The 13609-nt window shown below is 42.9% G+C and overlaps 1 protein-coding gene across 2 annotated transcripts in view; it reads left to right on the forward strand.

Annotated features, from left to right (window-relative positions):
- Window positions 1–531: 531 nt before the first annotated feature.
- Window positions 532–13609, forward strand: part of TYR (tyrosinase) — a 63345-nt gene continuing 50267 nt past the window's right edge. For both annotated transcript variants that reach the window (XM_087722071.1, XM_087722070.1), the window contains exon 1: window positions 532–1350. In XM_087722071.1, the coding sequence (XP_087578197.1) occupies window positions 532–1350 (819 nt within the window). The remainder of the gene's footprint in view (window positions 1351–13609) is intronic.

Consider the following 13609-nt stretch of genomic DNA (forward strand, 5'->3'; position numbering starts at 1 on the left):
GGGCCACATCTAAAAACCTCATCCCAGGCCTCGAGTATAACACCCCTGCCCTAGAGTCAGGCATGACTGACAGGGAAACCTTTACCTTTCGTTCAAGACTTGTCTTGACTTGCAAAGTTGAGTATCTCCACCCCACCCCGTCCAATATCACTCAATTGTTCCTCCTCATCCATCTGCCCAGGAACCCAGTGATCCAAGTAGCTCGGTGTGAGAAAGCACTACAATCCAGCCTGTCAGAAGTCATGTGCTAGGCAGAAGACAAGGTTCAAAAAAAATAAATAAGTCTGTGTATAACTGGAGTAGAAAGTGGGTGAATGCTTCTTGGATGTAGCCCAGAGCATGTGATAATCAGATTACCGAAGTGTGCATGTTTGGGTCAAGAAGGGGGGGGGGGAAGCACAGTTGAATGAAATACCAGGAAGAAATAAGCAAGAAGAATTTCTCAGCCAGTGAGACGGATAAAATCTTGCTTGCTGGGAGTTAACTGCACGACCAGCCAGGACACTAGATTTGTGTGTGTGTGTGTCTGAAATGTCTCTTTTTTCTATCAGCATAATTTTGGGGATCCTGCCCCTTGGGTCCAGCCAGTTCCCTCGGGCGTGTGCTAACTCAGGCAACTTGTTGAGGAAGGAGTGTTGTCCAACATGGCCCGGTGATGGTTCTCCTTGTGGAGAGCTTTCAGGCAGGGGTACTTGCCGAGGGAGTCTTCTCTCGGTTGCTCCTCTCGGTCCTCAGTTCCCTTTCTCTGGCGTGGATGACCGAGAGGACTGGCCGGCGGTGTTTTACAACAAGACTTGCAGGTGCTCAGGCAACTTCATGGGACACAACTGCGGCGATTGCAAATTCAGCTTTGGAGGACCCAACTGCACCGAAAGAAAACTGCAGGTCAGGAAAGACATCTTCAAGCTCAACGCCGGAGAAAGCTACCAGTTCCTTGCCTATCTCAACTTGGCGAAATATACCACCAGCCGGGATTTCGTCATTGCCACTGGAACGTATGCCCAAATGAACAACGGCACCACTCCGATGTTCCGAGACACCAGCGTCTATGACCTGTTCGTCTGGATGCATTATTATGCGTCTCGAGACACGCTTCTGGGAGGCGCCAACGTCTGGAGGGATATTGACTTTGCGCACGAAGCTCCAGGTTTCCTTCCTTGGCATCGGCTGTTTTTGCTCCTGTGGGAACGTGAGATCCAGAAGATGACAGGGAATGAAGATTTCACCATACCCTACTGGGATTGGAGAGATGCGGAAGGCTGTGACATCTGCACAGATGAGTACATGGGAGGCAGACATCCCAGTCAACCAAACCTATTGAACCCAGGATCCTTCTTCTCTTCATGGCAAGTATGTACAGGCATGAGGGGGGGGAGGCAGGAGAGGAACTTGGCTTCCCCCTACCAAAATTTTTAATCTATCTACCTATCTACTTATCTACTTATTTACCTACCTAATCACCTACCTACCTACCTACCTACCTACCTACCTACCTACCTACCTACCTACCTTCTTATCTATCTATCTATCTATCTATCTATCTATCTATCTATCTATCTATCTATCTATCTATCTTTCTTTCTTTCTTTCTATCTATCTATCTATCTATCTCTATCTATCTATCTATCTATCTATCTATCTATCTTTTACACACAATATTTCTCGCTCTTTCTCTCTCTCTTAAACTCTCTCTCTCGCTACCTACCTACCTACCTACCTACCTACCTACCTTCCTATCTATCTATCTATCTATCTATCTATCTATCTATCTATCTATCTATCTATCTATCTTTCTTTCTTTCTTTCTTTCTTTCTTTCTTTCTTTCTTTCTATCTATCTCTATCTATCTATCTATCTATCTATCTATCTATCTATCTATCTATCTATCTATCTATCTATCTTTTACACACAATATTTCTCACTCTTTCTCTCTCTCTTAAACACACTATTTCTCTATCTTTATCTACCTACCTACCTACCTACCTACCTCTTTCTATATATCTCTTACACTATTTCTCTCTATCTTTTACACACACTATTTCTCTCTTTCTCTCTTTCCCTCCCCCCCACCCTCCCTCCCTCTCTTTCTCTCTCACTCCAGTATATCACAGAAGTGAGTACCGCCCCCCTCACATTTTGTAAATATTTCAGTATATCTTTTCATATGACAACACTGAAGAAATGACACTTGGCTACAATGTAAAGTAGTGAGTATACAGTTTGTATAACAGTGTAAATGTGTGGTCCCCTCAAAATAACATAACACGCAGCCATTAATGTCTAAACTGCTGGAAATAAAAGTGTCTTCAGTGTTCGCACATGAAAAGATATACTGAAAAATATTTACAAAACCTGAGTGGGTGTACTCACTTCTGTGATATACTGTATCTATCTATCTATCTATCTATCTATCTATCTATCTATCTATCTATCTATCTATCTATCTATCTATCTATCTATCTATCTATCTATCTATCTACCTACCTACCTACCTACCTACCTACCTACCTACCTACCTATCTATCTATCTATCTATCTATCTATCTATCATCTACCTACCTACCTACCTACCTACCCACCCACCCACCTACCTACCTATCTATCACCTACCTACCTACCTACCTACCTACCTACCTACCTACCTACCTACCTACCTATCTATCTATCTATCTATCTATCTATCTATCTATCTATCTACCTATCTATAATTTACTATTATCTTTCTCATCTTTTCTTTTCCCTGTTTCTTTAGCTATTATATGACTATAACTTTGTTGTTTGTATCTTATGGTTTATATTGCTTGCTTTTATTTAGCATTCTATGACTGTCACTGAGTGTTGAATCTTATGAATTATGATTATTGCATTTCATTATTATAATCATGATTCATCAGTTGTTTATATGTACACTGAGAGCATCGAAGGCATATTGGTTGTAGTGTCCTGGGGTCACGTGATGACCTGTTGTGACCTTCTGACGAAATGGGGAAGCCAGATTCACTTAACAACTGCATTACTAATTTTGTAACTGCAGTGATTCACTTAACAAGTGCAACAAGAAAAGTCGTAAAATGGAGCAAAGGTCACTTAACAACGTTCTCACTTGGCAACAGAAATTCTGGTCTCGGTTGTGGTTGTAAGTTGAGGACTACCTGTACAGAATTGTATTGGGATTTCTTGCACTCAAACGGAGCAGAGAATGGTTGCTTTAGCCTACTTTTAAGCTAGAAAATTATGAAGATCTAGGCTTAACTTGCCTATTGCTACAATCATATCGTGTGAAATGAAGATGACTTATGCTGGTCCTGTGATGTGTATATTCCCACTGGCAATAGCTCCCTGAAGTCTCGAGCTCAGAAATATTGATGAGCCTTGCCATTTGAAATGCTTTTAGCTGACATCCCAAGGGATATTCTGTCTCCCAGCCATAGTGCTTACCATGACTTACAACACATTGGAAATGCGGTGCACTATTTTGTTTTTTAAAAAGGGCGGTTGGGATGCCAGCACCGTACATCAACAGCCCAAACATTGGAAGATTAACCCTGTAGCGAAGTCACTTTGACCAATCAGATTATCTTAAGCCTCTAGGTCAGCTGGGATCCTGAAAATAGTAGAGATCCATAAAGGTAAAGGTTTCCCCTGCACATATGTGCTAGTTGTTCCTGACTCTAAGGGGTGGTGCTCATCTCTGTTTCAAAGCCGAAGAGCCAGCCCTGTCTGAAGATGTCTCCATGGTCATATGGCTGGCATGACTAAATGCCAAAGGCGCACGGAACGCTGTTACCTTCGCACCAAAGGTGGTCCCTATTTTTCTACTTGCATTTTTATGTGCTTTTGAACTGCCAGGTTGGCAGAAGCTGGGACAAGTATTGAGAGCTCACTCCATTACATGGTGCTAGGGATGTGAACCACCAAACTTGCAACCTTTCCGATTGACATGCTGTCAGCATTCCCCAAAAGCATCCCAAATTAAATCAGAGAACAAGGCAAAGTATTGCTCAAAGTTCCAAATTATTAAGAGAGCCATCTTGGCACGTCTGGGAAAACCTGAATCTGAAAGCTTCCCGGTTTTCCCCACCCAGTTGAAAGTTCAAGATGTTGCCCCCACACCCACAAGTCCATCCCATGGTCCAATCTCCCACTGCCATGCTGGCAGTTCCACCCATTCAGATCCGGTCAGGTGCAGAGACAAAGGATGTCCTTGGCTTCCTAGAAAGAATTTTGTTATGGCTACATAGTATGCGACTCCTTACCATTCCCCCTCCCATTTTCCCATAATAGAAAATGCATAGTAGAATAATAGAAAGTGTGGCGGGCCAAAGATCCAAAAAAAAAAGATGATTGCAGCCATCTTAGCCACTCAGCCACCACATTCCATAGGTGCATTTTTTTTCAAGAGGCAACTGAAATTTGTTTTTCCCCGAAGATGGAAGCCCCCAAGGGGCTTCTTCAGTTCAGAAGACTGGCATCCACAAACACCAATGGGCAGTCGGAAGAAATGCTGAAAATTCATTAATTTCACAACATAGAGACAGATTTATCCATTGTTTCAATTGGGAAAATGGGACCATCCTAGACCAGGCCAAGCCCAAAAATGCCAGGGGATTTCTAGAAGCCTGGCACTCTGACAAATCAGCCCTCAATAGATACCTAGACATTAACAACATATATAGACTATGCAAAAGAGACAACCAACCAGCCCATAAGAGAAAAATGTTAAAATATTCATGACTAGGAGAGACATGGGAACAAGATCAGTCAGCCAATGAATAGGCATAGCAACTAAATCAGCCAATGGGAGCTTAAGCAGATCTGAGTCTGTGCAGAGAATTGAAACAGAAACTTAAGCAGTCTGCTGCTCTGAGAAGTAAACTAGCAGTCTGTCTGGGCTTGTCAGCTGAAGTGAAACTAACCACTTGGGTTTGCCTGTAACTCTCCTGCCTTGTGTTTACTTGGAAGAACCACCTGTTGGTATTGTACATTTATTCATCTATTCTTATGTATACAAAGAAGTTAATGAATCCTGCTGCATCAGTTATCTGTGTGTGCTCCTGGATTTGATTTTTCTGCAATAAACTCTGACAAAAAAAAACCTCCAGTACTTCTCCACCTGTAATCAGCACACAGGTCAGCATAGGTTAACATCAGACCAACAATCAAGTAAACAACACCCCAATCACAACACTGCCAAAGAAGCCAACAGCACACAGCTCAACCAAAGAATCTCTAGAATCTTCCCCTCCCACCCAGACAAGCAAGTGGCCAGAATATAAATGGACAGCAAACAGCACTCCTTACCGGCACTGATGATGTTACCCAGTTGGATAATGAAATGTCTGCAAGAAAACAAGCAAGCTCAGAGAGCATCAAGGATCCCAAAGCAAAAAAGTATCTAAAAGCTTCTTTAACTTCTTATAAGCACCTGCTTAGATCATTAGTGATAATATCCATAAAGGAAAATATCTGTGGCTCAGGGTTGAAATGAAGGGGTCCTTGGTGTCCTCTGAGCTTGGTTGTTTTCTTGCAGACATTTCATTACCCAACTAGGTAACATCATCAGCAGAGATTAACACCAAGAGATTAACACCAGATCAATAATTGAGAAACAAACAATACCCCAATCAAGCAACAGCTAAACAGCCTAACAGTAAACAGCCCAACCAAAGAACCTGTAAGACCACTTCTACAAACACTGACAGGGCAACCCTCTAGGATATAAACTGAAAGCAAAGCCCACTCCTTACTAGCACTGATGATGTTACCTAATCAGGTGGTGAAACGTCTGCAAGAAACCAAGCAAGCTGACGTCATCAACAGGGCGACAACAGTGCGGAGATAGAAACACGCTGTAAACCCTAAACCTAAACTTAACCCCTAAATTTAAACCTAACCCCCTAAACCTAATCCTAAACCTAACCCTAAACCTAACCCTTAACCTAAACCTAAACCTAATCCTAACCCTTAACCTAACCCTAAACCTAACCCTAACCCTTAACCTAACCCTAACCCTAACCCTTAACCTAACCCTAAACCTAACCTTAAAGCTAACCCTATCCCCTAAACCTAACCCTTACCTTAAGTTGAATCGGCTTTCTTTCAACACGCTATTTAAAGCGCCCTTCTTTCTCTGCACTGGCTGTTGTCGCCCTGTTGATGACGTCAGCGACGCGGATTAGTTGGGCGCGATTTTGTCGTTCGCCCTTTTGACGGGTCACGCTCAGAGAGCCCTAAGTAACCCTCATTTCAACCCTGAGCTACAAATATTCTCCTTTATTTGTGTCTCCATCGTCTCCTGTCACAGCTGGTCATATGATGCCCCAAAATACCGTGTTTCCCTGAAAATAAGACAGTGTCTTATTTACTTTTGATCTCTGAAATCAGCAGTTGGCCTTATTTTCGGCCTAATGTTTATTTTTGAGATGCAGGAAGCGGCAAGTGTGGTCACCTCCTGGTGACACAAGAGCCGGGCTGGCGCAGTGGTTAAATGCAGCACTGCAGGCTACTTCAGCTGACTGCAGTTCTGCAGTTCGGCTGTTCAAAACTCACCGGCTCAGGGTTGACTCAGCCTTCCATCCTTCCGAGGTGGGTAAAATGAGGACCCAGATTGTTATTGGGGGCAATATGCTGACTCTGTAAACTGCTTAGAGTGGGCTGAAAGCCCTATGAAGCGGTATATAAGTCTAACTGCTATTGCTATTGCTATTGCTGCTGTGTTGCAATATTTTTGGGGAGGGCTTATTTTCAGGGGAGGGCTTAATTTTAGTGCATGCGCTCCAAAGCTCAATTGGGCTTATTATCCGGGGAGGTCTTATTCAAAATTCAGACAAACTTCTCGGAAATCACACCAGGGCAAGCCGGATGAAAAAACCACACTCCCTGTAGCACTTGAGAAAAGAAACACCGGAGGCTCATTGTGGTATAAAAACAACCCCACTTTTGCTGCGCTGCATGCTGGAACTCTGTCAGGCGTAGCTCAAAACCCAGCAAAGAAGAAGAATAAAAAGGGAGAACGGAGGTGGTTTTTCAGGGCGTCACATTGGCAAATGCATAAAAAGTATTTTTTTTAAAAAAAAAAAGCTTGTTCTTTTGCAAGGGTGGGGGTGGGGGCAAAATCTGGGGGATTTACCAGGGTAACCCTAAATCACCAATCCAAATTAAACTCGAGAGAAAAGTCAGGGAACCGTCAAGACTCAAGTGGGTGGGGGGGGGAGAGAGAGAGAGAGGAGGGGAAGGGGAAATCTGTGAAGTTTCTATTTCTAACTCAGCTATCCTTTCTTCTAAAGAAAAGAGGCCATACTTTATTCTCGGGAGGCTGTTGCCATGGAAACTGCAATAACTGTGAACGCTTGGTGAAATACTGACTTCGCTCCCCCCCTCCCTCAAACCCACCTCAAACCTTTAAAGACTTCCTCGGCCAACTGTTGTTAGCCCTTCGCTAAACAAATTTGCAAGCCATATTTTCCACACGTTCGCGGGCTTAAGGGGTGCCTGCACTTGACATCAGTGCTATTAAAAAAGCCATTTACTCACTCCCCTCCCACCCTTCCATTTTCCCTCAAGGTAAATGTTGATTGTAATCCACTCCAGGTGAGTTTTCCAGTTAGGACTAAAGGGAAGAGTCTGTTTAAAGCAGTGTTTTTCAATCTTTTTTGTGCAAAGGCACACTTTTTTCATGAAAAAAATCACGAGGCACACCACCATTAGAAAATGTTAAAAAATTTTAACTCTGTGCCTATATTGACTATATATAAAGTAATTTTCCCATGGCACACCTTACACTATGTCACGGCACACTAGTGTGCCATGGCACAGTGGTTGAAAAACACTGGTTTAAAGGATTTCAGAGTCTGGAGGGTGTATATAAAAAAATACAGGCTACTTTTTTTCCCCCTTCCCCAGACTGTGAAATTTTAAATTCTGAAAATTGCAGGCAAAATGAAGAATTGCAGGGAGAAGATTTTCCGCTGATTTATTTTTGGGACATGGGGGAGAGAGAGAGAGGGAGAGGGAGGGAGAGAGAGAAAGAGGGAGGGAGGGAAAGAGAGAGAGGGAGAGAGAGAGAGGAGAGAGAATTTGTATTCTGACCAAGGCTTCCCAAGAGTAAGAAACAAACTCCTTGTCCGGAGAAAATTTTATTAATTAACTGTGAATTCTTTTATTAATTTACTGTGAATTCTTTTATTAATTTACTGTGAATTCTGCTCATTCACATCCAGCAAAGTCTTTCGAGGGAGGATTTACAGTCACAGACCTTATCTGGTTTGGAGAGCTGCCAGGCCGATATCTGCAAAATGTGGCAAGGAATCTCGGAGAGTCACAAACCAATTAAGCGAACTAATTGTCTCCTGCAAACTCCACTCCCCTTTCGCTCCTCTTTTATTTCCTCTGGGAGGGGCCATTCATCATCCAACAGTGGCCTTACTCCCCTGTTCTTTAGCTCTTCCCTTTGTCTGGCCACTCTGCGCATGGGCACACTGGGAAACAGGCTCCAGTTGTTTGTCTGCCTCACTGATGTCTGACTCTGAAGGCAGCTGATAACTCGTATACGGCTCTGTCCCCCTCTCTGCCTCCGACACAGAGCCCTCATCAGAGCTTTCCCCAGACTCCAGGACTGGCCCATATTCCTCCCCAACCTCCTCACTGTCCGAATCTGCTGCCAGCTCTGCAGGCTGGCTGTGGACCACAACAATTTGGGCAAAGAGAACACCTATTCACATTCCTCAGGATCACCTGGTCAAAATTAAAATGCTTAGCAACTGACTCCTATTTATGACGGTTGCAGTATCCCAGGGTTATCTGACAAGCAAAGTCAATGGGGAAATCAGATTCACTTTGACAACTTTATGACTAACTTTACAGCTGCGCTGATTCGCTTAGCAACGGTGGCAAGAAAGATGGCACAATGGGACAAAACTCACATAACAAATGTCTCGCTTAGCGACAGAAATGTTGGGCTCAATTTCAGTCGTAAGCCAAGGACTGCCCATCGCTAAAATTAAAAACAAGTTCCTAAAACATTCCAAGCTGTCTCTCTCTCCTTTTCCTTGGCATCCTATCATTGCCATTTGACTTGTAGTTATTTTTTTTAATATATATTTTTATTCTTTTTACATTTAAAACAGTGCAGCACAGCCAAGTCATTATGACCATTCAATCACATTATATACAAATAATCTCGTCCAATATCTATTAGCTTACTTAAAACATTATCTATCCTTCTATCCCATCACATTATTAACAATTTGTTCCAGTCTTGTTACTTTGTCTTATACCAATAATAAAACCTATTCCATATTTCATAATATTCTGATTCCCCTTTGTTTTTTAATTTGAGGGTGAGCTTATCTGTTTCCGCACAGGCCAAAATTTTTCTAATTATGTCTAACTCTGATGGGATATTTTCTTTTTTCCAATACTGCGCATAGGTTATATACGCTACAGTTAGTACATATATAATTAGAGAGACCACATCTTTCTTATCGTAGCACGACAAAACCATGGTCCACTAAAGCGCGCCCGATTAAAGCGCGTCACTGACGTCATCAGCAGCGCGACAACAGCTACCGCGGAGAAAAAAGGGCGCTTTAAAAAGCGCTTTGAAAGCAAGCCGATTCACGTTAAGGTAAGGGTTAGGGTTAGGGTTAGGGTTAGGGTTAGGGTTAGGGTTAGGGTTAGGGTTAGGTTAAGCGTTAGGGTTAGGTTTAGGGTTAGGTTAAGGGTTAGCGTTAGGTTTAGCGTTAGGTTAAGGGTTAGGTTTAGGGTTAGGTTTAGGGTTAGGTTTCGGGGGGTTAGGTTTAGGTTTAGGGGTTAATTTTAGCTTTAGTGCTCACAGCATGCTTTTTTCGTCGCGCTGTGATGACGTCAGGTACGCGGTTTCGACGAGCGCGCTTTAGTCGACCGCGGTTTTGTGGTGGAACCTTTTCTTATACCCTTCTGGTATTATGCCTAGATTTCTGGTTTGAACAAAATTTGATCTCCCACAATTTGTTCCAACCATGATTGTATCATTTTCCAATATCTTTTTGCCTCATTGCATGTCTACCACATATGATAAAAGGTGCCTGGTGTTTTCTTTTTTTTTCTTTTTTTGCACTTCCAACAATTTGGGGCCAAATTTTCAAACATTTTGGAGAGCCGTGCTGGGGGAAGATCCATCTTTAGAACATCTTATACAGATTTTCTTTATAAGCCGTGGCCATTGTTAGTTTCCAATTAAGTCTCCAAAGTCTTTCCCATTTAGCCAATTCCACATTATAACCAAAAATTTTCATCCAGGTGACCATAGTTTCTTTGACATGTTCTTCCTCAAGTTTATATTCCAGGAGAAATCTGTATAGCGCATGTGCGTTTGTAGTTATTGATCAGTTTTTTTAAAAAGAGATTTGAGATTTATTAGATTTATTAGATTTATATGCCACCCTTCTCCCAAGGACTCAGGGCGGCGTACAACAATGAAAAGAAACACATAATATAAAAGTTAAAAAAAAAAATGAAATGGAATATCCCAAAAAGCATTTAAAACAATCTCTGGAACTTATTTATGTATGTATTTATCTGCCAACCACCTTGCGGTTCATGGGATCACAACATTGCTGAATTGGAGGACACCGCAAAAATCTGAAACAATCTGCAATGTAGAATGAGAAACCATCCTCAAGAGGTACCTCTTCCACCTTTTCTTAAAAACTCCGTCAGAGGGAATTTCCTTATTTTGAGCATAATTGTACAGAACTTACAGTTGGGAGATTCCCCCCAACCTTATGTTTAAACCAGTGTTTCTCAACCTTGGTGACTTTAAGTCCCATGGACTTCAACTCCCAGAATTCCCCAGCAGAGCTGGCTGGGGGATTCTGGGAGTTGAAGTCCACAGGACTTAAAGTCGCCAAGGTTGAGAAACACTGGTTTAAAATAAAACTAGTTAGGGTTCTAAGTAATACCTCCATAGCAAATAGAGCTCTGAGGTACGCAGGTTCCTCAAAGAACAGGTTTATTGGACACATTGTATTGGCACAGACTGGTGAAAACGGACTCTAAAGGTTCCCACCGTTTTCACCTAATTAAAAGTAAGGCTTCCCCCCCCTTTCCCAAACAGTCACATGGTCCAATCGAAGTACTCTCCGGTTGGTTGGAAACTTCACTCCTCCTCTTTTCAGCCACCTGTGGGAATGTCCTTGGTTCTCAGGGGAAATGATTTTGTTTTGGCTACAAAACCCCAGCTATCTCTATTCCCTCCTCACAATCCCTCAGCACCATTGTGGCAACACTGAACCCTCCAAAATGGCCTCAGTCAGGCTAGTTTCGGAGCTGACACTATCATCGTTATTTCTGGTCCTGAGGCAACAGAAATAGTTGTTGATAAACTTTTGTCTAGCTTCACTTTTTGAACCTGAACATGTCTATCACGTCACCTCATGGTCTTCTTTCTCCAGATTGGACATTCCAAGTTACTTCAGCTTCATCTTTCATCAGACTTCCTCAAGTCAAGTCAATTTAGCTCCCTTGCTCTAACCCAGTGATGGCTAACCTTTTCCGGACTGAGTGCCCAAAGTACGTGCCTGAACCCCAAAAATGCAATACGTGCATGCACCCCCCCCATGCATGTGCGCCCCTGCACACATGCCTCATTGCCCATGCAGGCACGACAGAGACCCGAAAACCAGCTGGCTGGTGGGAGGTGCATGCACATGCGCGATGGAGCTGAACTGGGGTGATGGCTTGCATGCCCACAGAGAGGGCGTTGCATACCACCTCTGGCACGCATGCCATGGTATGGTATGGTATACTTTATTTGTATGCCGCCCTTTTCCCTGAGGGGACTCAGGGCGGCTCACAGTTCAGGGGGAAGGGGAGACAAACAAGTTACAAACATGAAGACAGTACATTGTTAAAAAAAGCACAACAGTCATACCATTCGGGTGGGGTTAAAGTCATTAGCCCCAGGCCTGCTGGGACAGCCAGATTTTGAGGGCAGCACGGAAGGTCTGGAGGGTGGTGAGGGTCCGGATCTCCACGGGGAGTTCGTTCCAGAGGGTCGGAGCAGCCACCGAGAAGGCTCTCCTCCGGGTAGTTGCCAGTCGACATTGGTTGGCTGATGGAATTCGGAGGAGGCCTAATCTATGCGATCTTATTGGTCTAGTGGAGGTAATTGGCAGTAGGCGGTCTCTCAAGTATAGGTTCATCATCACAGCTCCAACCCTTTCTTGATCACCTGTCTGCAAGGAATATAAATCCTTCCATTCCCCACCATCCAGTCAGAGTTGAAGAAGCTTTTTGGATGAGAAGCAAAACATCTTCAAAAGAAAAAGCAAGGAAGTCCAGTTGCCTCCTGAAAAAAGCACTTTTTGGACAACCCACATACACCTCTGACCCTGTACTAGCATTGGGAAGGTGTTACTGGACTCTTTTTCATTGTAGAGTTATTTATGCACCACCCCACAAGGGCACACCTCCACGCCCCTGGAAAAAAAGCAATTCATCTTGACAATTCATCTTGACAGAGTGGATCTTACTTCGTTAATATCTAAAGTTTCAGAGGCATAAAAATGAGGTGGGGGAAAAAAAAGAGCAGGGATTTGGGGAAAGGTGGCTTTCTTAGCTTGGTGAGATTATTCCATTTGAGCTTACACCACTTCCTTGTCTAAATTCATTTATGAACTTCATTTTCACGAAGTGGCTGTGCCGAATAAATCTATCCGAAAATCATTATTCAATGCAATCTCCTGAAAAAATCTCACTCTTCAAGAGCGGCAGCCTTCCCTAATTAGGAGGAGTCGAAATTCTGAACATTAAGCGATGATTGACTTTTGAGAACTGTAGCTCACCGTGGAAACTTGTCGCCTGACAATCCGTGGTGGTGTGTGGGATATGTTTGGTATTCTTCTGTACTTTTGAAATCTTTATTTATAAGTATGAAAACACATTAATAGAAAGGTTAGAAATGAAGGAGAGGTGGGTGTTCCTTTGGAATGTCAAAATGTGCCAGGAAGAAGTACTGTTGTCATAACAACATGAAGTAAAGGCCAGATTTTGACTTCGTTCTTTGCAATAATTCTGACAGTGATGGTAGAATTATTCTTTATTGACACAGTGCATAAAGGACAGGAGAGAGTGAGAAAGCAAATAAGCATGAACATTGAAACTCTCTGGCAATAAGCAACAGGGAGAATCCTCTGGATTTCTCTTTCTAAACATTTGGGTCATGATCAATGCTGGGTTTTCATTGTTTTTACTACTGCTTTGCTTGTGTGTATGTGCGCAAAGCTTCTGTGCATCCGCAGAAGCATCCGGGCGGGTGGGCGGAGCCTCCCACTGCTGCTACTACAGGTTCACCCAATCTGGGCTGAACCAGGAGCAACCCACCTCTGGTCATGGTAGGAAATTTGACCATTGAATAGAATAGAATAGAATAGAATAGAATAGAACAGAACAGAACAGAACAGAACAGAACAGAACAGAACAGAACAGAATACAATTCTTTATTAGCCAAGTGTAGTTGGACACACAAGAAATTTGTCTTTGGTGCATAAGTTCTCAGTGTACATAAAAAGACAAGATACATTCGTCAAGAATCATAAGGTACAGCACTTAATTAGTGATAGGGTACAAA

This window comes from Thamnophis sirtalis, unplaced genomic scaffold (assembly GCF_051295495.1).
Source record: "Thamnophis sirtalis isolate CommonGarterSnake01/CBP01778 unplaced genomic scaffold, rThaSir2_p1.2 scaffold_8, whole genome shotgun sequence".
In the NCBI taxonomy this organism is placed as follows: domain Eukaryota; kingdom Metazoa; phylum Chordata; class Lepidosauria; order Squamata; family Natricidae; genus Thamnophis; species Thamnophis sirtalis.